The following is a 23,633-nucleotide window of genomic DNA, read 5'->3' on the forward strand; positions in this document are numbered from 1 at the left end:
AATGAAATTCATTATTTGGCTTTAAAAATATTATTTCATAATATGTGTATAAAAACAAATAATTAATTATATATATGTATGTATATGTGTGTGTGTGTGTCTATATGCGGGGCGGGTCAGATACCCACAAGTTTTTAATTATGTGACCCTAACCCACTGCGCATCTTAGCGGGTACCTGACTCTCTTTTGACTCGATCAAATAATATATATCGGGTATTCTGATTTTTGAATCGAATAGAATCGAATAAAATATGGCGAGTTTTCATGTTAGCGGATAATTTTGTCCACCTAAGTAGAATGTTGTGCCGGAATGTAGTCCACATTCCACACGGTTTACATCTACAATGGTCAAGGCGGGACACCTTCAATCAACACAACCGCGGGACAGATAAAGAGTTAAAGACATGTAACAGTTTATGGTACAAAACAATAAATTCAAAAACGAACATACAAAATCTAGACAAATTTTGCCCATGCACCAAGTTGACATGATTAGAAATGTCTTTAATTCTGCTTTTGTTTATCTGGGATATAATTCAGTAATTGAAACTTCGTTCATCGAGGAGCTTGGTAGAAACTTGGTGCCACTAGAGGCATCAAATTCTGGTAAATTGTTAAGCAAGCTTTGTATTCCACTTTGACCAAAATATGCAGGTGGATTAGGTGCAGGCAACGTTACAGAGTAACTGTTGAGCATAAGAACTACTGAAGCCATGGTTGGCCTTTGTTCAATTTTGTCTTGAACGCATAGCAAGCCAATATGGATGCTCTGGATAACTTCATTTCTAGCATATGTATCTCCAATTGTTGGATCTATCAATGCTAGTGGTGTTCCATCCCTCCATTGACTCCAATCCTGCAACATGTATTGCAAGTGATGATAGTGGAATTGACTATGTCGTTAAAATGCATACAAGAGCTCTCCAACGAGAACGCCAAGAAATGCCAAGAAAATGAGATGTTTATTTTGCACTCACATAACTTAGAAAGGTCATCTCCGCGGTGAGCTTGGTAGAATTGACTGTTCTTCTTGCCACTTAGAATTTCTAAAGCTAAAACACCAAAACTAAACACATCTGACTTTACAGAGAACAAGCCGTGCAATGCGTACTCTGGAGCCATATAACCACTGCAAATTAGAACCGTTTGTTGAATATATGAGGCTTCAATAATTAGAAATTTTAAAGGTTGATGGTGACCAAAAAGATATGGAGAACTTAATCAAACATTAGAGGCTTAATGATAGCCGAATTATTGCAATATTGAAAAAATTCTTAAATTGTGATGGAAAATAAAATGTATTCTACAAAGGGGGTAATTTGTGGAGTTGATTCTAGACTTGTGATCTTCGCATTTGTGAAATGCGAGTTCAAGTACCTCGCATTTCACAAATGCGAGGTCAGTAATTTCACGAAAAAAGAAAAATAAATCGCATTCTTCTAATGCGAGGTTTCTCAGCTCGCATTAGGAGAATGCGAGATTTATTACCTCGCATTTCATGCATGCGAGGTACTCTTCCCAGTATCGCATTTGTGTTCAGTGCCTTTACTCTTCAGTCCAAACTGCCTTTACTCTTCTGTGGAGAGTCTTCAGTCCCTCACTGTCAGATTAAATGTTGGTCTGAGCTTTGTCATCGGAAATCAGAGCCACAGCATTGTCGTCGGAAGCCGTCGGACTTCTCCTCGGAAGCTCTGGAATTTTGTAGAGGTGCGGCGTATCTCCTCAGGCGAACTTCTTCCCTTCCGAAGCTGTCATCGGAAGCTCTCTGCCATTGCAGAGGTTCCCCTTTGGGAACCCATCTGTGGTAGCTAGCTCCATTTAAGTCCGGCATCTCTTTTCTTCTCCATTTGCCATTCCTTTCACTAGAAACAGCATAAGAGGTAAGATTTTTGTTTTCTGAGTTTTAATTTATTTGTGGGATTATTTGTTTGTACGAATTGAAGTGGCTTTTATGATTTGGCAAATTATTGGACATTGTTGTTGTTAGGGTTGGCAATTTATAATGCATGTGGAATAGATTACATGTAAGGGGGAAAAAATAGGAAAAGAATCCAAGCCACTTGTGGAATATCTGTTTCTATGGTCCAAATCTAGAAAAAAAATTAGCTAATGTGCATCACCATTCAAAATCATTTAACTAGAACAATGAATGATAGCAAATAGAGGGGTGCCAAAACTGTGGCCTTTTTACTTGAAAGGTATATAATTAACTTTTTCTTCATAATTTTGCTACTGATTTAGTGATTATATTGCTGTAGTAGTTTTATGTCTATTTTGGAAGATTTTCTAGCTATTTGTTGTCTTGTGGCATGTTTTCTAGCTATGAAGCGTCAAAAGGATATACTTTGAGAAAACATTCCAATCTTGTTGCCATTGTCGTATTCTAGCTACCACTTATCTAGGGTTGTAGATGTTTTGAAATTATATCATAATGTACTGTGTTTTCATTTCTTTCCTATGTATTTAGATATTTTCCTTGCCATCATTTGCAGGACCCCGAATTATTTCCTTCCATGTCATTTGTAGGACCTTTTTTTTTTATTTTCTATAAGTATGTTTTCTATACATATGTTATTTAGTTTACCAACGTATATTTTCTTTGAAATTGGGGGAATAGATCCAAAAAGGTATATCGGAACAAGCAAGATCTACGGGAACGAGGTGGTTCATCTGAACAAATCCCTCATTGCACCCCAGATCCTCTGCTCCAGTACCTTATCTTGGTTTTCTGTGATCTCCATCATATTCATGTAGGTGCATACAAAGTTTTCGACACAAGCCAGGAGACTTGAAGAGGCTTTGATTGGTACCATTAGGAAGTTGTCCGCACAAGTGCATCGTCAGAATCTGAGGCAAATCATTGGGTAAGTCATGTAGTTTACAAGTAGATTTAATTGTAGTCATATTAATGTTCTAATTTTTTGAACTTTGCTTGGATTCATTTTATGGTGAATTCATGAATGTATAGTGAGACCCTCTACTGTAGTATATTTTTTAATTGCATGTTATGTCGGTTGACAGGGGAGTATAAGAAATTACTGTTGTTTCACACTCTACTATATACATTATATTATTATTGTAGGTTTGTCAAATATCACAGTTTCTTGTGTTCTTTAAGAAATTATTGTATATGAAATTATTGTACTGTATTTGCAGTGGTCTAAATTATGTCATATTTCTCAATTGTTTGAAAATCGATGTGCCTATGTTGGTTGGCAGGGAGTTTAGCCCAGTTACAGGGGAAACTCTGTCAAAAAATTTTTAAAATATTTTTGGGTGTTTTTGATTAGTGATTGCCTTAAGAGTATAATAAGACGAATTGGCGACAATATGGACTGAAAAGGTGGAATGCTTGGAAACGTTAAATAAAACAAGATATGTGGCCGCATTTAATAAACTTATACTCAATTTAATTAGGAATTCTTGACTAACATTTTGGCATGATTCGTAATAATGTATAGGCGGTTAGAGGGAATATTAACTTAGGTATAGAACTAAAAATATGTATACAAGACAAGCATGTATCACATTTGCTTGTACTACTAAAATATGAGAAAATTCTTAAATTGTGATGAAAAAAAAGATATTCTACAAAGGGGGTAATTTCATGCCAACTTGTTATTAATGACAAGAACTCGTTCAAACAATTATACTTGAATAACAGCTCCCTTATCCTTACAAATTTTTAAACCCTGTGTACGAACTTTATATCAAACACCCCTTACTAAAGCTAACATTTATGGAGGTAAAGGCAAGGTTTGAAGTGAAAATGCTTAATATTCCCGCTGCACTACTTTTGTCTTTTATACCAATCCTATATTTAGTATCGCTATTTGGAACCTATACCTTTTGCAAAAAACAGTGGGATTTTCTGAACTATTTATGATTTGACAATTCTAATTATTATTAATTCCCTAAACACCCCTTTCCTCGATTTTTAGTCTTCTTACTTTAACCTCTGTTTAAATTATCCTCATCATTCTAACCATTATATATGGAAAAAACAAGAGGATAATAAAACTATACCTACACTCTTGAATGTGATGCAAAGTTTAGATTTGGTGTGAAATTTGGATGAAAAAATCATGTGGGTTGTGCTATTTTGTTGCATTTTTCCTGGGTAATTCAGTGGTAAATTTGGACCACATAAAAAAGTACCTATTGTTATGTGTTATATATTCTTGTACCACATGAGCTAACTTATGTTATTCCAAAATAGGGAGTCTTTTCACACGTATGTCTATAGAAAGACCTCTGCGAGTGTCTGTTTATTGGGGAGGTAGAATACACTACAAGGATGGGTCAATTTGTTACTTGCCTCGTACGTGCAACCGTACATTCTCATTACGATCCAGAATTGGATATGATGAGTTGGTGGATAGAATTTATCAATAAATGGGGGTGGATAGGGGGTTGTTCAAGTTTAATATATTTCTCCGCCAACCTTGTGGCCGGAGCTCTTATAATGTCTCCCCAGTGGTGGATGATGAAACTCTGGAGATAATATATGATGTATGGAACGAAATTGTCCCATACATCGCAGAACTTTATATCGAGAAGGAGGAAATCGGCCAAAATCCTCGAGTCACCGGGACATTCATTTCACCAAATACCAATTGTGGTCCGATGATGTCGCTTGTCCATGCATGCATGGATCCAACAAGGTTTCGACCAAACTTTAGTACAGCAGTACGTGACACAACATCGGTATCACAAATGGCCCAGGGGGATTGTGTTAGGGATTCGTTAGAGCCACGTCTTCCATCAGGCCTAAGGACGGATGTTGAATATGTTCAAGGCCTAGACTCGATTCAAAATTTTAGGGATCGAGAATCACCAGAACATGTTGGTAGTTATGGCTTGGATTTCACTGCCAGTCCAAGTCATTGTAACAGCCCCCTATTTCAATCCTCGGAGCATGATGTGGAAGATGTAGAGGAATCTGAGTCGGTTGATGTGTCAGGCAGTGACTCGGATGGTGAAAATGAACAACGTGGAGTCCACCAGAATCTCGAGAACCATCAGCCCTTTGATGCATCTGGCAACCTGTCATATGCTCCACGAGAATTGAAATTCTTCTCTAATCTTGGAAACATAGATGATGACGAGCATCTCACTGATGAAAGTGAGTTGGAGCGCATTGTGACATTCAGTGAGGAGAATAATAATATAAAGATGCATATGAGATTTGAAAGCAAACAACAGCTGAGCAGGGCTATTAGATTGTGGTCTATCAATAATAATAGGGAGTTTAGGGTTGTTGAGAGCAAGAGGAACACCTGGGTTGCCAAATGTAAATCTGCATTCGAAAGGAGTTTCACCACCGCGGCCGACTCATCGGAACCTCCATGCGATTAGTGTGTCCGAGCAGTGAAAAAAAAGACACATGAATTGTGGCAAATAACTAAGTGGGTGAAGGATCACAATTGTCTAGGTGATTTGCTTAGTAATAGCAATGCTAGCCTCACATCGTCGGTTATTGCTAGACATATTGTTTATAGCATTGAAGACGATCCTGGGTACAAAGTAAAGAGCATAGTAAGTGATGTTAAAGAAGTGTTGAAGGTGGATGTTTCTTATAAAAAGGCTTGGTACGGCAGACGCAAAGCTATTGAACTTGTATTTGGTTCTTGGGATGCCAATTTTGCCGACCTACCAAGATATGTTGATGCACTTATGAAGTCAAATCACGGTACTGTGATCAAGTGGTTGCACCATTCTGATAGTACGGATCACGTGAAGACATTTAAGTATGTGTTCTGAGCCTTTGGACCAGCTATTGATTCATTTCACATGTGTCGACTGGTTATATGTGTTGATGGCACGCATTTGCGAGGCGAATATAAAGGCAAACTACTTGTTGCTGTCATGCAAGATGCCAACAACCAGATTATTCCAATAGCTTATGCCATAATCGACGAAGAGACTATTTCTAGTTGGTCTTGGTTCATGGAGCAATTTAGATACAACGTAGCCCGTGATCGGTGTCCTATTTGTGTCATTTCAGATCGGCATCATGGTATCATTCATTCGATGACACATTTTGACTATTGGCAAGAACCTTTGGCCTTTCATAGGTTTTGCCTACGACACGTTAGGAGTAACCTAATGACTCACTTCAAAGGTTTGCACCTAAGAAGGTTGTGTTGGGCAATGGGAAGAGCCAGACAATTGCACAAGTGGCGGGCATTCAAACGAGAATTGAGGAGCACGTTTCCAGACGCATGGACTTATCTGTCCAACATTGAAATCGAAAAGTGGTGTCTAACGCATGACGGTGATCATCAGTGGGGTATTCTGACAACCAACATATCCGAAAGTTGGAATAATGTACTTAGAGCAGCACGTCATTTGCCTATCCGGGCTTGTATTGATTTGACTTTTCATCGGACAGTTGAGTTATTTAAAAAAAGAACACAGGAGGCCAGACATTGCCGTAATCTATTTCCTCCAAAGATATGGAAGAAGTTTAAGAATTCGGACCAGAAGGCGGGAAGTCACAGGGTTGTTGAGTTCGATTTCTCTTCCGGGGTGTATAAAGTTGTGACTGGCCGACGTGTGGATGGCAAAGGGGGTAATACACAAACGGTCAAATACTTTGAAAAAACTTGCTCTTGTGGAAAGTGGCAGTGCTACAGACTGCCATGTTCTCACGTGTTGGCTGTGTGCAGGCACCGAAGGGATAATCCAGGATCGCTTGTAGACCCTCAGTTCACAAAAAGGCGATGGGCAGTGCAGTATTCAGGAAAGTTTACCCCTATGCTACATCGGGATACTTGGCTCCAACCAGATTGGGAGCTGCAGGCAGATAGAAATAAATATGTTGCCCGTCGGGCGGGAAGGGTACGAGTTAGAAGAATTCGGAATGAGATGGATGAGAGAGACCCGGCGGAACCGAGAAGGTGTACAAATTGTCATCAGTCGGGCCACAATAGAAGAAATTGCCCTAATCTTAGAGCTTGATTTTGTGTCTTAGCCAATACATCCATTGTACTAGTCGTACCTGGGTGGGATTTTCGAAGTAGTATATTATATGTGATACCTACTTCGATGAGACATTTTAATGACTTGTGTTATTCTCATGTATTTTGAGCGTTTTCGCATATTTAAAGTCAATATAATATGAATTCGCATCTAGATCTCCTATTCTACTTTTCTAATGTGTGTGGTCGTATTTATCACGTATGCATATTGTAGAGCAGGATACCTATTTTTAGTATGGCAGACATCCCTATACAGGCAGACCCACATCCGAGTCCATTTGTGTATGATGTTATACCACCAGGCTCAGTTCACCGGGCACATTCTATATTTCACGGGCATATTGTGGGTGATCAGCTGGATGTTAGGAGATGTGATAGGGGTTTTTGGGAGCATACACCTATCCCCTCGGCCCTCTTCTCATTTCATAGCCGCCGCTTCATTTCTCAGCTACTACCCATCTGCGTTTTACCAGGTTTGTTTATCCTTTTTCCCTTTTTGCTCATTTCCTTCAATAAATTACTGGGTTTTGGTTGCCCTACCGTCCCCTCGGCCCTCATAGTCAATGTTTATGTACTGCTGTAATTTTTATCAATTTATGATGAGAATTAACTTGTCATTGCATATGATCCTTATTATAGGCTGATGAGCACGTTTCCATATTTTTTTTGGTTTGTCCTAAAATACATAAGCTGATTAGCCTAAATCAAATTAGATAAGCTGTCACCCAATATGTTCTAGGTGTTTTCATTTTGTTTTGACTAAAGTAGATAATTTGGTTGCCCTGTTGTTGAGTTGCGCCGTTGCTAAATCTGGAATACAATTGGGAGGCATTTGTGTTAATGTTTTTGGCTGACAATGAAAAATGTCACTTAATTGGTGGTCAGGTATTAGATGTTGGTACTAAACTGTTAAATTCTCGGTACTTCACTGTTAAATTCCACTGTTAGGCCTGAGTAAAAGTGTTTTTATTTTGGTATCATCTGAAAACTGGATTAAAAAAAGGGAACAAAAAGTCGTCGGACTTTAAGTTGGACAGCCTAGCATATGGTCCCTTGTCTCACTTAAGGACAGTAATTCATAACCACGTCATTGTGGAGTTGTATTATAATTTGATATTGAAGCATGTAGCCAACCAGTTTAACTGTTATTCAAGTACTTCCATTTGGCGAATTGGGATGAATTTTTGGCATGTTTGATTACTTGGTGAAGTGAAATGACAGTTTGACAGAAGCCGAGCAAGATTTGCATCTCAGTTGTTGAACAAATCTTATTGTTTGTCTTGAAACTGCTTAATATAACAGCCCTAATCTTAGATATAAAAACCATGACTCTCTCAATAATAATCTCATACTACCATTTATCATACTTGCCAGTCTTTCAATCTTTATCTATTATAGGTCAACATTTAATCCTATAATTAGAAAACTTTATTAACCAAAGTGCAGTGACACAAAGATAGCTGAATGAAACACAATTTCATTTTCTGTACAGCAAGGTTCTTTTCTTTATTTGGCCAAAGCTTTTTCTGCTTCTGTCTATAAGACCATATGTTTATACATATCCGGTTTCTGTCCTTTTGGTTTAAATTCTTCAAATCATGTTTTCTACAATCCACCATTAGTGTATTTGACAGAAGCTGGGATGCTAGTCCACTTATTAAATAATATCAGTACCTTGCTAGGCTCTTGCTACTAAATCATTCCGGTGCCCTTGTTTGTGAAAGCCCTTTTACTTCCATTAGATCGAAAACCTTTTGTCCGGGGGTCACAATCGAAAACCTTTTGAGGAGATTAATTAGGTGTTGTTTGATTTAATCAGTTTTGGTCAGCGAAGCAACGTTGCAAACTTGAGTCAGTTGACAATGCCACCTAGGAATACAAAAAGAGGCACACGAAAGAGGAGTCGGGACCAAAACAGCGGTGCTAGCAGCAGTGCAGGCCCCAACTTCGATGTTAGTAGGTTCACTTCAGTTGAAAATGAACATTGGTATCTCGCTCGTGCTAATAATACAGTTCTAGTTGAAGTGGACCTTGATCCTGTCTTTGATGGGAAATTTAACTTTCGAGAACAGTTTGCAACAATGGGGTGGGACTGTATGTTGAATCTACCTCGACGGTATTACCCGAGTTTGGTGCGGCAATTCTATGCTAACATCTCCAATAAAGGGAATGTCAGTTCTGTAGAACTACAGAGTTATGTGAAAGGGGTACATATAACTCTAACGAGAGAGACTCTATCCGAGATTATAAGAGGTGATGACGAGGGTCCCACCTTTGAACATGGAAAGTACATAGTCAAGGGGGATCCAACATGGCAATTCGAGGTCACTCTCCCTAAGTATGCCAGTAGCTTTAATTCTTTTAAAACCATAGCGGATCCTATCACGGGGGACTTAAGAATGGAATCGGCACCTATTCCCACACGGTGTCTTAGGCTCCGGCACAGTTTATTGGTATATTTGTTGAACCACAACATTCTGCCGGCTTCAAGCAGCAAGAATGAAGTCCGGGTAATGGATGTTTATTTCCTAGACAAATTAGAGGCTGGTTTAGGCAATGTATCAGGGATTCCGATATCCACAATCATACTCGGTGCCATGTCAAGAACTGCAGGGTTTAAGGGGGCTAAGAAAGCACTACCCTATGCTAGGACACTAACGCGTATCTTTGAGCACTTCGGTGTAAATTTGACAGGCGAATCGTACAACACTGCATCAGCAATGGTGAACCAAGCCACAATGGACCGAATTGCCTATCGCGATGAAACAGAATTGGGTGAGGAAGAACAACAAGAAGAGGGCGAAAACAGGCAGGCCACAACTGATGCAGGGTCTTCTCAAGCTACAAATGGGCGAACGATTCAGGACATGATTGGAGCTGTGATCACTGAGATGCGTGCAATGCGTGAAGTGGTTGATCGGTTGGATGGGAGAGTACATGCAGTCGAGGGGCGATTGTCTGCGATCGAAGACAGATTGGAGGCATTGAGTGGTGGTCAAAACACAAGCCGAGTGGAGCGAAATGAACACGGAAATTAGTCACAGGCTGTAATCTTTGTTTTTTGATTAATCAGAATGTAGCTAATGTGCTAGGCATATGTTACAAGTCTAACACAGTTGACATGTCAATATATTGTTATTTCAATGTCAGATTAAATGTTTTGTTTCTGGATTTGCTGGCAGGGCCGTTATTTCAATGTAGGACTTATTGTTCAGATTAAATGTTTTGTGTGTGGATTTGCTGCCAGGGAGTTTAGGCCACTTTTAAGGGGAGACTCTGTCAAATTTTTTCCAAAAAAGATAAGTAAATGTATATATGTATGTATATTAATCATAATAAATTACAATAAACAAATAAGCAAATCTAAGTAGTATCAATAATAGCAAATTAGAGAAATTGATTAATCAATTATTAGTAGTATCAATAACAAAAAAATTAACTACTATTCTTGTTCATTCTTATTTTTTTTTTAACTATAAATAATAATTGCTAACTTTTCTTTTGTTATGTGGTATATAATATGTTACTTTTAATATAAGTAGTTGAGTAACTACGAATTCTCAATTAGTTTATAGATACGTAAATTTTTTAATTACTACATTAATACACTTTGCAAAAATTGTTGACGTACTAGATTAATACACTTTACAACATCAGCTACATATATTTTTTAACAACAAAGAGTTTATGGTAAACTATTAAGAATGAATTTAACAAATAAACAAATTCTATAAGTAATTTAACAATTAATAGAATTTTTTTTATGCAAGTTTCTACAAATTTGTATTTATCGGATGCACGCTAAAGTCCAACCAAAGAGCTTGCTAGATTGGTTAAGATTTATTCCCCCAACTTATTATCAACTATTGATGTCAATATTATGGGATCTTTTTTTTCCAGTTGTGATGAATTTAGAGCCTTAAGTAGTCAAATTTGTAGAAATTTGCATTGCAAATTGTAAATCATTTACAATTTGCAATGAATTCATAAAGCAAGAGAAAATGGCATTACAACTGAAGCAAAAAGAAATATTTTTAGGCAAAATCTAGAATCCTGTTATTGGAAAGCAGACAACATAGGTACATGGTCAATACCTGATCACTAGCAATAATCATAAGTGTAAAATTGCAGCTTGCAGCGCCCACTAGACAACGGAGGTTTTGTGGTTTAATGCGAGGTACATGACCTCGCATTTCAGAAATGCGAGCTACATGACCTCGCATTTGTGAAGTGTGAGGTACATATAACTCGCATTTCTGAAATGCGAGGTCTTATACCTCGCATTTCAGAAATGCGAGGCCAGCTTTGTTTTTTGATTTTTTTTTTAATCTCGGTGGTAGAAAATTTATGGAGAGTTCGCATTCATCAAATGCGAGCTCAAGGAGCTCGCATTTGAGGAATGCGAAGACCCTAAAAACAGAAATCACTACACAAAAAACCCCCTTTGTAGAATTTTTTTAAAAACCATCATAACTTTAGAAATTTCTCTTGCAATATTACAATCATATAAACATGTAGCATAACAAGATAAGGGTGCAGAACTTACAATGTACCTTCGATTTTACTTGTGTTTCCTTCAGTTTTATCAACTTCAAAGAGCCTTGCCAAGCCAAAATCAGCAATCTTTGGATTCATATTTCTATCTAGTAATACGTTACTGGCTTTAAGATCGCAATGTATAATCCTAAGTCGTGAATCTTCATGAAGATAAAGAAGTCCCTTTGCTATTCCTCCTATGACCTTGTATCGTTTTGACCAATTTGACAATGGCTGCTTTTCTAGGTCTATGCAAACATCAAACATGACAAGTCTTGTTAGTTTCTTTGCCTACAAAATTTGATTTCCACAAACGGCTCGGCAATTCCAAAATAAATCACGAGTATTTGACTTGAAGTTGAAGCCTACCAAAGAGACAGTAGTCAGGGCTTTTGTTGGTAATAAATTCATAGATAAGTATCCTTTCTTCTCTTTCCAAGCAGAAACCAAGTAGTCGGACCAGGTTTCTGTGTTTAAGCCTAGCAACCGGGGTAATTTCATTTTTAAATTCCTTTGTACCTTGCGCTGAGCTTCTTGATAGTCTTTTCACAGCTATTTCTTGTCCATTATGAAGTGTACCCTGATTGCAAATTAACAAAGTATAAGCAAAAGTTTGATTTACAACGATCATATTCATAAATTTTCAGCATACTTGAAAATGGCTTAAACTTAATGTACCTTGTATACAGGACCAAATCCACCTTCACCAATTTTGTTTCCAATGGCAAAGTTGTTCGTGGTAGCTTGAATATCAGTGAGGTTATATTGTAATGATTCTGTGATTGAGATTTCACTTGTACCTACAAAAAAAAATGATACAAACTTAGTGAATTAAATGAATCGACCCTTTTAAGAATGATAAATATGTTTACTTCAACTGCACTTCTTAGTCCTTATAATATACCGATTGTTGCGATAATGGCATCATATTTCTTCCTGGATCTCCTTGCCATGTAGAAGCCCACAATAAACAGCAAAATGGCAATAGAGACTGGGACAACGATTGCAACAATTGTTTTTGCTGAGAGTCAGCCCCCCTCTGAGTATTTTGATAAAAGTTCTTTATCTCAAAAATATGCTTTTAAAGTAGGTAAGGATCTAACAAGTGAAATGTTCAGATTCAAATGAGACGATTTAAATTCTAATACTGGATTTTGTCAAAATAACGGATCAAAGGAGAAAAAGTAATGAAATCCATACAATCTACATGGGAATACGATGAGTGTAGTTGTTGACTACCAGGTGGGCTCAATAGCTACAAGGGTGAAAGACTTGAATTACTAACTACTCCTAAAATAAAATTGCAATTGAGAGTTCAGATAAATTCATATCAATTTAGTAAGAACTGGAAATGACCTTCACTATTAGTGGAATTGGAAGGAGGGTACCACAATTTATTCCCATAAAATATGTAGTTAAGCATAGGATAAAACTCATCAACATGGTATACTTTCCATGTGAAGAGATTGACGATATTTGAACCAGATATGTAACCTGTTTGAGGTCAAAGTCATTCAGCCATTAGATATATAAGTCGGACAAAAACCAACAATCAGCAGCTGATCCATGGCTGACAAGATGTAGAAAACAGGAGGGTCAATCTACAAAACCAGCAGCATATACCAACAAACCAAGGGTGATGTGTGTTTACAGAATAAAAAATTGAAGCCTCAAGTTTATTAATTGTTATTGCATGAGTATAGGTGTTTTTGTTTTAAATTTCTCAAGTGAAGCTATTTATTCCTTTTCTTATGAATATAGTTAATATGTTTTAATACATGACTGTACCATCATATTCTAATTATTTCATTCTTTTAAAAAAAAAAAAAAAGAATTGTTCTTCAACATTGATGGTTCATTGTTGTCCTAAAATATGCTATTTGTATTTGAGTAGTAAATTCCCATCCTGAATTCCAAATTTCATTCAACTTGGATTTATTTAGAATCAAGGATTAAAAGCTGTGATTGTCTTAAAAACTTTGAATTATATGGGTTATCTTTTGGATCAAGTATCGTGGAAAAGTAGTGATTCTTAAATCCCACTTAGTAGTAAGTCCTTCTTAATGCCCAAGAATACCTTGTGATTTTACTTTTACATTTGGTCCTGCAACATACAGGTGATTGTTAATGTATTTTTTCAACATTTTTTGTATCACTGGTAGTGAATGACAAAAATATAATTTTTCACACGTGCACTATCTTAGAAACAAATGGTCCACAATAGAACTTCCCCAGTCTCAAGAGAAGAAAAGGTAATGCCTTCTTTCTAAATTCGTATCTTTCAAGTCACTAAATATTTAAGGCACCATTCTTATCAATGTCAATTATGCCATCCTTTCATGTAAGACCGTGAGATAACTGCCAAAATCATCATCTTTTTGCAGCGAATTTTTTGTTGCTATTGCAGTGAATGCTAAAATCATTAGATTTACTTGAACCAATTACTTCTGCAAACTTCATGCAGCTCTTCTTATTAAAGTGTAGATTTTTTAATAATCAATTTAACTTATCAAGAAAATGAAGAAAGAGAAGTAATGGCATGGCATGTCCTGACTTATACTCTTGAGTACGGATAAACTTTAATATAGCTTGCAAGTGTAATGGATTTTTGATTGTAGTAAAAAGCCTTTTGAAGTAACTCGTGATGGTGCAAGTGCTCCTCTCTCTATATGATTTTAGTTTATTCTCTGATTGTAATTGTAGCTTTTAGTTCACTTTTGATGCCCACAAACCTGGGGCCATTATAGTGGACAAACTTACTTTGGCATGAGAACCTAATGTATAGCAATTTTTTGTGTGATTTGTTGTATAAAAGGTTTACAAATGTATCGTTACACAAACTTTATGGGTGATTTTTATTTATAAAGCTTGAAAAGATTCAACTTAATACATTTTTAACCAAAAAAAAAACCCAAATTTCCTTCCATTTGACAATTTTTAAGACCATTCTTAATATTGACTTTTAAATGATGACACAAAAAGAAAAAAGAACTTTAAGATCATTTGTTACTGCTAATCTAAATTAATGCTCAAGGCATGTGTGTATCACATGGGATCCTCGGTGACATATTTTTTTGTCAATCCAATGCCACCTATAATATTGTGCCAAGTGTCCTGTTATTATTTACACTTGTATTAAACCAAACCAAGTTGAATTATTAGAAATTAAAATGTAAATAATAACAGGACACTTAGCGCAATATTATAGGTGGTATTGGGTTGGCATAGAAAAACATGTCACCGAGGATCCCAAGTGTGTATATGAACCTTGAATTGTATTTTCGTCTACGTACATAGAAAGACCCAATCTACAAATTACTTTGAAAAGTATCTTTCATGTAGCCTTTATTTTACTCATACAATAATAGCATGAATTTTTCCTTCTCTATTATTTTTTGTCCTAAAAAATAGAGATTGGACAAAATAGTTGTTGGATTTAAGTTTCCAATGAAAATAAATAGTACTAAAACACACAACGCGAATATAGCTGCATATGTGTTTGAAAGTATAGTATTCTTTCATGCTTTTAATTTTTAGACTAAAGAAAGGTAGTTTCGTCAAAGGAAAATTAATATTTTCTTTAATCAGCTTTCATGACACTTAAAATTAACCTATAAAATGGAGATATTAAACAACGTATTGGAAAAAAGTCTGAGGACTAAAGTGATAAAACAAATAGCAAATTCTGTAGCAGGAGCCTTGTCTTATTCTATGTGGGAATTGCGACTTGCAAAGATGCTGTTTTTTATTCAATTGCAGTATTATTATAATTAACGAATATAACGTTTGCCTTCGACTCATTGGTCTCTCGATGAGAAGGGATCATGTCATGACACCATCAGCTATTCAGAAAGATTGATTTTAGATTTTGTATTGTTATTATGCAGCAGACATGAAAAAGTTTTGAGGTATGAAATGTGTGGAATAAGTCTTAAATTAACTTCATGTACTTTGCCTTTTTTTACTTTTTTTTTGGGATTCTAATTTTTCCTCAAATTCTAAGCTATTATCTGGAGAAAAAAAACATTAATTGTCTTTGTTCACAAGTGTTTAGCTCTATACGTAATTGGTTGTGCATACAAAATTAGATTCGTAATGCTCCTTCTACATGAATACTATATGAGTTTGAAGGTTAATTAATTTACGTGCACCAACTTTGAGTTTTGCTAATTCTTAATAGTATGAGGACTTCCTTTTTTTTTTTTTTTTTTTTTTGGAGTTCTTGAATTGTTCGCTTTCCTTTGAAAATGTAACCTTCTTTGGTAGATACTAAATGTTACTTGGCATCAGTAGGGATGAATTTTCAGGTCAATCTTATTATACTTTTCAAGTTTATATTAGAAGAGAGTATCAAGGAAACAATCTCATAAACATAAATTTTCTTTCTCCTAAATTTATTGTAAGTTGATAATGAAGATAGGAATCACAAAACCCATTAAGAAGCTTGACTTAATGGAATGAAAACTTCTTCACATATCCACTGTCTATAATATTTTCCTCTTTATGAAGTCTTATCCTTATCCAATTTTGAATCCTATCGCTGGCCAACATTTATAGAATCAATTTGGAAGCTCTATAACTTAATAATTGTACTAACTCGCAAATCCTTAAATTATAGTTTCGGTTGATATTAATAAAACAGCTACTTATGAAATAAGATCAAGTACAAACTTATGACTTTAAAATGAAAGGACAAAAAACCCACACACACATATATACATGTATGTTTCTTTCAAAACTTTTTATAAAATTATATCATTTCTAACCTTTTTTATATTTAACTCTTTAAGCTATCGAAAATAGCATTAAGTAAATATATTTTATGTTGTGGGATGGGAGTGCATGTGGGAGATCTCAGCACTTACACACTAAAAACATGTAAATAGATTTTACGCATGCAAACATAAATTTACAAAAAACAAAAGTCTCAATTAGCAAGTCTATGCTATCTCTTCTTCTTTTAACCTATGTGGCTTATTATATTTTATCAAACGTGTGCAATCAAGTTTTATCCACCATCATATCCATTGATATGTGCATGACTTTCAACAAATGAATACATACTAAATATTACATCAATATTGTTAACAGTGTTGTACAAAAATAATTTTCTTTTTTTTTGCACTAAAAATATGATGTTATGATTCCATATGCCCAAGCACTTCTATGGGACATCCTGTTGAATTAAATTTTTACATCAAGTATGTCACTAATTAGAAGTTTTTCTTCTCATTTTATAGTATTAGTTCTGTTTCATCTTTTCTACTGCAATTTGTGGACTCTTTTGTGTTTTACATCAAATCAGTTTAGTGGTAGTTTAGACCAAGTTCTTTATTATACCTTTTTCTCATTTCTTAGTTTCATAAAAACGCCACTTATAGGTGATACTTACCTATCAAATGATTTATAGGCACTCAAACGGATTCTATCAATTATGGCATTTACATTTTTATAGTAACCATATTTGTCATTTTACACAAATAACTTGAAAGCAAAGTATCATACAATATCTTATTTATCACAATAATTGTTTATGTCTTTCTAGAAGTTTATGCATCAACACATTATAGCTAACAAATAAAGACAAATGGTTATAAAAGAAATGAAAAGATTAGAGATCATTTGAAGGAAAAAAAATTGAACACACAATTAGTCAACATGGCTTCATAGAAAAGGTAACTTTTAAAATAAGCGTTTCTATTTACTTTTTTGTTAATTCTTTGCCAACAGTATATATAACATAGAAGCATGACAAGTTTTAGTGCAACAAAACACACGCAATGTACGTGCACTTTCCTAGTATATATATATATATATATATTGCTAGTTCCTATGATTCGAATACACATCAATTCTTGAGCTCCGCTGTTATTTGTTACATTTAAATAGGTTTGAGGTTGAATCATATCATTTTGAAATATGTTCTTTTAATGCAAGGGATGAAGGAAAAAAAAAAGGAAATATTCTGTCTAAAATTTAAAAAAAAATTGCAATTTCCCAAGACTTATTTCTATTGGTTTTATTTTATTTATCCCTTATCTCGAAATAATGAATTGAGTCCGTATAGGCATTTTGGATGCTGCTATTGAAATAGCCCTTCTAGCTATATATATATATATATATATATATATATATATATATATATATATATATATATATATATATATAATGCAAGTCACTGTAGCAAAGCATTCCGAATCTAAACGTTATAAACCAAAAGCATAATGAAGTAGTATGTTTTGAGAATAAAAGCCTAATTCTGATGACCACAAGCATGTATTTTTCTTAAATCAGGGTAAGACAGAAAGCTTTGCCCAATCATTTGAAGGTCTAGGGCTGCAAACGAGCCGAGCCGAGTCGAGCTTTGAGCTAATCGAGCCGAGCCTCGATTAAATTTTACCAAGTTCGAGCTCGAGCTCGAGCTCGACGAGCCGGCAAATTTCGAGCTCGAGCTCGACTCGAATCAAGTCGAGCCGAGCTCGAGCTCGAAAAAAAATTAAAAATAATTATTTTATTTTAAAAAAAAATAAATAAATTAATTTTTTTTAATAAATAATAAAATATTAAGGATATATACGTAATTTTACTATAAAAATAAAAAATAAAAAAAAATATATATAATATACGTAATTTTATTATTAAATAAAAATAAAAATAAAAATATATATATATACCCAAACTCGCGAGTCGGCTCGCGAGCTAACGAGCTTAATATTTTGAGCTCGAGCTGGCTCGAGCTCGACTCGAGCTCGATTAATAACGAGCTCGACTCGAGCTTGACTCGAGCGGCTCGCGAGCGGCTCGATTCGTTTGCAGCCCTATGAAGGTCAATCTATCCCCGCTGTCATCCAATTATTATACTTGTTTGTGCTATTCTTTTCTTTATCATATATCCCATCGTCAAACCATCTATATTTTCTTTTCCAATTGAAATGGTCATTACACTCTGGCGGCTTTGCAGTTGACCATCGTCTCTGGATTCTCCAAAGCAACTGCGGCCGGAGACTACATAGTCTGGATGGCTGGTCATATCAAAACCTCTCCTATCAATGAGCCTAAGCAGACAAAAGCAATCGGCTCTTGCACATGGTCAAAAATTAGCACTCGGCTTAGCATCAATTAGTAATAATCAATAAGGAGACAAATGCAACTATAACGCTGTCTTCCAATCTTTCAATACCATTGTCTAGAGCACTTGATCACTAATTGCAAGTAAATGCTCAAAGCACCGAAAGTGAAGAATGCCACTAACCTATTACACCTCTTGGATACAATATTCATGACCTTTCTGTACTAGAATTCAGATAAAACCTGCAGAGTACAAAACAATAAATTAAAAAATGAACTTACAAAATCTTGACAAATTTTCCCTATGCAACTACTTGACGTGATTCGAGGTGTCTATCATTCTGCTGTTGTTTATCTGGGATGTAACTCAGTGATTGAAACTTCGTTGATAGACGGGTTTGGTGCTGACTTGGTGCTGGTAGATGAATCAGATACTGGTAAATCGTTAGGTGAACTTTGTGTTCTACTACGACCAAAATATGCAGGCGGATTTGGTGCAAGCAACGTTATAGAGTTACTATTGAGCATGAGAACTATTGAAGCCATGGTTGGCCTTTGTTCAATTTCGTCTTGAACGCACAGCAAGCCAGCATGGATGCTTCGAATAACTTCATTTCTTGCATATGTATCTCCGATTGTTGGATCTACCAATGCTAATGGTGTTCCATCTCTCCATTGTCTCCAAGCCTGCAATATGTATTGCAAGTGATGATAGTGGAATATAATTGTCTCATTCAAATGTATACAAAGCGCTCTCCAATGAGAATTCCAAGAAAATGAGATGTTTATTTTGCACTTACATAGCTTAGAAGGTCATCTCCTCCTTGAGCTTGGTTGAACTGACTGTTCTTCTTGCCACTCAGAATTTCTAAAATTAGAACACCAAAACTGAACACGTCTGATTTTACAGAGAACAAGCCGTGCAAGTATTCAGGAGCCATGTAACCACTACAAATTAGAACCATTTGTAATAAACTTCAGGATTCAGCAATTTGAAAATTTAAAACTGATGATGACAAAATGTAGAGAATGTAATTAAATATTAGAGTTTTAAAGATAGTGGGATCATTGTGTTATTACAATCATATAACCATGTAGATAACAAGATGTGGGTGCAGAACTTACTATGTTCCTGCGATTTTACTTGTATTTCCTTCAGATTGATCAACTCCAAAGAGCCTTGCCAAGCCAAAATCAGCGATCTTTGGATTCATATTTCTGTCTAATAATACGTTACTGGCTTTAAGATCACGATGTATAATCCTAAGTCGAGAATCTTCATGAAGATAAAGAAGTCCTTTTGCTATTCCTCCTATGATCTTGAATCGTCTTGACCAGTCCAACAATGGTTGCTTTTCTGGGTCTATACCATCAACAAACATGGCACATCTTTGTTAGTTTCTTTAACTACAAAAGTTAATTTCCAAAAAAGACTCGACAATCAATTCCAAAATAAATCAAGGGTGTTTGACTGGAACCTAACCAAAGAGAAAGTAGTCAAGACTTTTGTTGGTCACAAATTCATAGATGAGTATTCTTTCTTCTCCTTCCAAGCAGAAACCAAGTAGTCGGACCAAGTTTCTGTGTTGAAGCCTAGCAACCAGGGCAATTTCGTTTTTAAATTCTTCTGTACCTTGAGCTGAGCTTCTTGATAGCCTTTTCACAGCTATCTCTTGTCCATTATGAAGTGTACCCTGATTGCAAATTAACAAAGTATAAGCAAAATTTTCATTTACAACGATCATATTCATAACTTTTCAGCATACTTGAAAATGGCTTAAACTTAATGTACCTTGTATACAGGTCCAAATCCACCTTCTCCAATTCTGTTTCCAACGGCAAAGTTGTTCGTGGCGGCTTGAATATCACTGAGGTTATATTGTAACGATTCTGTGATTGAGATTTCACTTGCACCTGCAGCAAAAATGGCACAGACTTAGTGAATTAAATGAATCGACCCTTTAAGAATGATAAATGTGTTTACTGCAACTGCACTTCCTAGTCCTTATAATTTACCGCTTGTTTCGCTAATGGCATAATATGGCTTCCTGGGTCCCCTTGCTATGCAGAAGCCCACGACCAATAGCACAATGGCAAGAGATATTGGGACAACAATTGCAACAATTGTTTGTGTTGAGATTCCGCCCCCCTCTGAATAAATCAATAAAAGCTCTTTAGCTCAAAAATCTGCTTTTAGAGTAAAGTAGGCAAGGATTTGAAAAGTGAAATGTTCAGATCCATTTATCTTTTAAAATCTTTAACAAATAAGACAGTTTGAATTCCCATACTGGATTCTGTCAAAATAACTGACCAATGGAGATTTTTGTGGTTTTCATAGTTATATATAGAGAAAAAGATTCGGGATTTCTTCTTCCGCTGCTTCATTAAGCGAGCAATTGGCTGCAAAAAAGTAATGAAATCTATACAATCCACGTGAGAACTTGATGAATATAGCTGTTGACTACCAGGTGTGGCTCAATAGCTACAAGTGTGAAAGACCTGAATTACTAACTAATCCTAAAATAAATTTGCAATTAAGAGTTCAGATAAAATTCGTATCAATTTAGCAAGAGCTGGAACTTACCTTCACTACCAGTAGAATTGGAAGGAGGAGATGGAGGAGGAGGAGTAGGAAGAGGACTCAATGCAGGCTCGGGTGCTGGGCTTGTAGAATTGTAAAACTTGTAGAGTTCATACCTAATATTGCAGCTAAAAAACGCAAGTCTACAGCCCTGACGGTTTTTACAGTATGTGGGTATTTGAGAAATGGCGCTTCTAAGGCAATTCTCGCAGTCAAGACTGGAAAGATCTGGAGTACACTGTCCAAGGGCGTGTAATCTCCTCTGAAATGGGGAATAATCCTCTTCTTTGATAGCAAATTTCTTCCCTGACCGAGCATTTGCAGCCTGACTTGCTATGTCATCCATCATATCACTTAAGACCTGGTTGAACTTGTCTGGATCAGTGGCATTCTGTTTATTCACCCTATAGAAGATGATCCCCTGATCGGCCCTGGAGAACATGGACTCATTTGAATAACGCAACAAGCACTCGTCGTTAGACATAAAAGCAGTCGTTTGATTCCAGCATTTCTTTAGAATATCCCCACGGGCGTTTGCTACACATTGTCCACAACCATCGGGATTCACATCTCCTCGACAATTAAATAGGCCGTAGACCATGTTAGAGGGGTCATGGCCAGCAGTGAAATTGTAGAAGCCATTCCTGCTTGCCAAAGAAGCATTTGAGGATAGAATGGAAAGGAGGAAATTCAAGTTGTCTGTATACATTCTGCCAACAGTGCTGTTAGGATTATACGCAGAATTGTCGCACCAAGCATCGGCATAAATCAGTCTGGTGTCGAAGCTAATCATACAAATTAGCAGGAAACAAGAGATTAATACACTTCTGGAGATCATTTTGATCAGAATCAAGTAGATGATCAAAAGTAAACAGTTGTCAATTTTTGTATTCAGGCGTGCTTGAACCTTGAGATATTAGTATGAAATCCACTATGCCAGGGAACGAAGTCACTTAGGAAGACTTCTGAAAGATTAGCTGGTCATCCTGCTTCCACGCTCTTTCATGTGTGAAAACAGGAATCAGGAAAGTAACGAAAGTCTTTGTCGTTGATGCTGACGGGAGTGAAAAAGTGAGGACGCCCCACACTTCCATGCTCTGTCTTTTTTGCACGATATTCTGCAGATTAATAAAACCGGATACTGGGATCGAGGTCCAGTCAACTCAACTGCCGTGCCTCCTTTAAGCGAGTACAAGTCTTCCTCGAAGAATTTTCCAAATGTACCTAATTTCTCCAAGGAATTTCCTCGAAGAATTCATTCTTGTTTTATTTATTTACTCTATTAGAAAATTCAAGACAAACCAGTAAAAAATTAATATATGCATGTCATTATAAGAGTGTATATTACTAGCAATTTGACTATTTAAAAAGATATTAACAGACTAGGACTTTAAATTACTTAATATTTAAAAGTACATCCCGAGTAACTAATATTTTTATTTACGTTTTTTAATTGTTGATTAACTACCATATTATTTCAATCTGAATTTGTTATATTTGTCATTAAAAATTAATTTATTTTAAACTCTAAATGTATTGATTTAAATAATATATGAAATAGTTTATGCATATAGATAATATATACTTGGTTATATATAGACTTTATATCATTATTAATTCTAATAACAAAAAGTTATAAATATAGAAATAAATAAAGAATAAGTTCAAGAAAATTAAAATCAAGCTATTAGAGTCTTCCATATTTGTCAAGTTTAGAATTCAAATCATGTACTTGTTAGTTGCGCGTAGGAAGGGTATGGGATCAAAAAAATAAAAAATAAAAAATAAAAAATAAAAAATAAAATGTAAATAATAATAGTAAAGAGAAGAAAGCAGTTAGTCACATGAGAGAAGGAAGAAAACCCAAAAAAATTAAAAAAAAATGGACAAGAAGAAAAAGGACAAAAAAGAGAAAAAAGAATAAATAATAATTAATATGGAATGAGTACTTTTGTCCTAAATATATAAAGCAATGGGGCAATATGCCTATTTATTGAGTTGAAGGGGAGGGAGGAGAAAAATAAAGTGTAACTGGGGATAAAATTCAAAGAGGGTTTAATGCTTTCAATCCTAAACAAAAATTTTTTTTCATTAACCTAATATGCCATATTTCGTGGTGGTGATAGGAACCAGATCTATCCAAACTTTTTGTTACCAAAATATAGATATGTATATATATATATATATATATATATGTATTTCACCCCTAGTCTTCAACATGGAACTAAAAAAGCTTTAGCAAACTTTTGCATCTAGAAAAGAGAAAGCTGGATTGCAGGCTCAAATTTCAGTCTAGAGAAGTTTGGGTTCTATATCCAAAGTTTAGGAAATCAAAATATTCAATAAGTTCTAGGATAAATTACACTAACTTCTCCTTTAGTTTTTGAAAAGTTAGGGACCTCCTCTCTTGATTTAAAATAACAAGATCTCCATTACCAATAATTTTCATCCAACCACAATCTAT

The 23,633-nt window shown here is 35.5% G+C and overlaps 2 protein-coding genes across 3 annotated transcripts; both read right to left on the reverse strand.

The window, feature by feature from the left end:
- Positions 1 to 521: 521 nt before the first annotated feature.
- Positions 522 to 14,262, reverse strand: LOC113715869 (cysteine-rich receptor-like protein kinase 10). The gene is made up of 8 exons (XM_072069961.1): positions 14,253 to 14,262; positions 12,877 to 13,014; positions 12,425 to 12,541; positions 12,199 to 12,320; positions 11,890 to 12,100; positions 11,531 to 11,768; positions 984 to 1,130; positions 522 to 894 (listed from the first exon to the last, which is right to left on the reverse strand). Exons 1-8 carry the CDS (start codon positions 14,260 to 14,262, stop codon positions 522 to 524), a joined length of 1,356 nt encoding a protein of 451 aa, XP_071926062.1.
- Positions 14,263 to 18,665: 4,403 nt separating this feature from the next.
- Positions 18,666 to 22,099, reverse strand: LOC113716376 (cysteine-rich receptor-like protein kinase 10). Of its 2 annotated transcripts, none has more exons than XM_027240676.2 (7): positions 21,173 to 22,099; positions 20,605 to 20,739; positions 20,381 to 20,502; positions 20,072 to 20,282; positions 19,714 to 19,951; positions 19,389 to 19,536; positions 18,666 to 19,275 (listed from the first exon to the last, which is right to left on the reverse strand). In XM_027240676.2, the coding sequence occupies exons 1-7, from the start codon at positions 22,005 to 22,007 to the stop codon at positions 18,940 to 18,942; spliced, it is 2,025 nt and encodes a 674-aa protein (XP_027096477.1). In that variant the 5' UTR covers positions 22,008 to 22,099; the 3' UTR covers positions 18,666 to 18,939. The 2 variants fall into 2 exon arrangements, with proteins under 2 accessions (XP_027096477.1, XP_027096478.1); XM_027240677.2 differs by lacking the exon at positions 21,173 to 22,099 and adding an exon at positions 20,900 to 21,144.
- Between the last annotated feature and the right edge of the window lie 1,534 nt (positions 22,100 to 23,633).

This window comes from Coffea arabica, chromosome 11c (genome assembly GCF_036785885.1).
Source record: "Coffea arabica cultivar ET-39 chromosome 11c, Coffea Arabica ET-39 HiFi, whole genome shotgun sequence".
Taxonomy (NCBI): domain Eukaryota; kingdom Viridiplantae; phylum Streptophyta; class Magnoliopsida; order Gentianales; family Rubiaceae; genus Coffea; species Coffea arabica.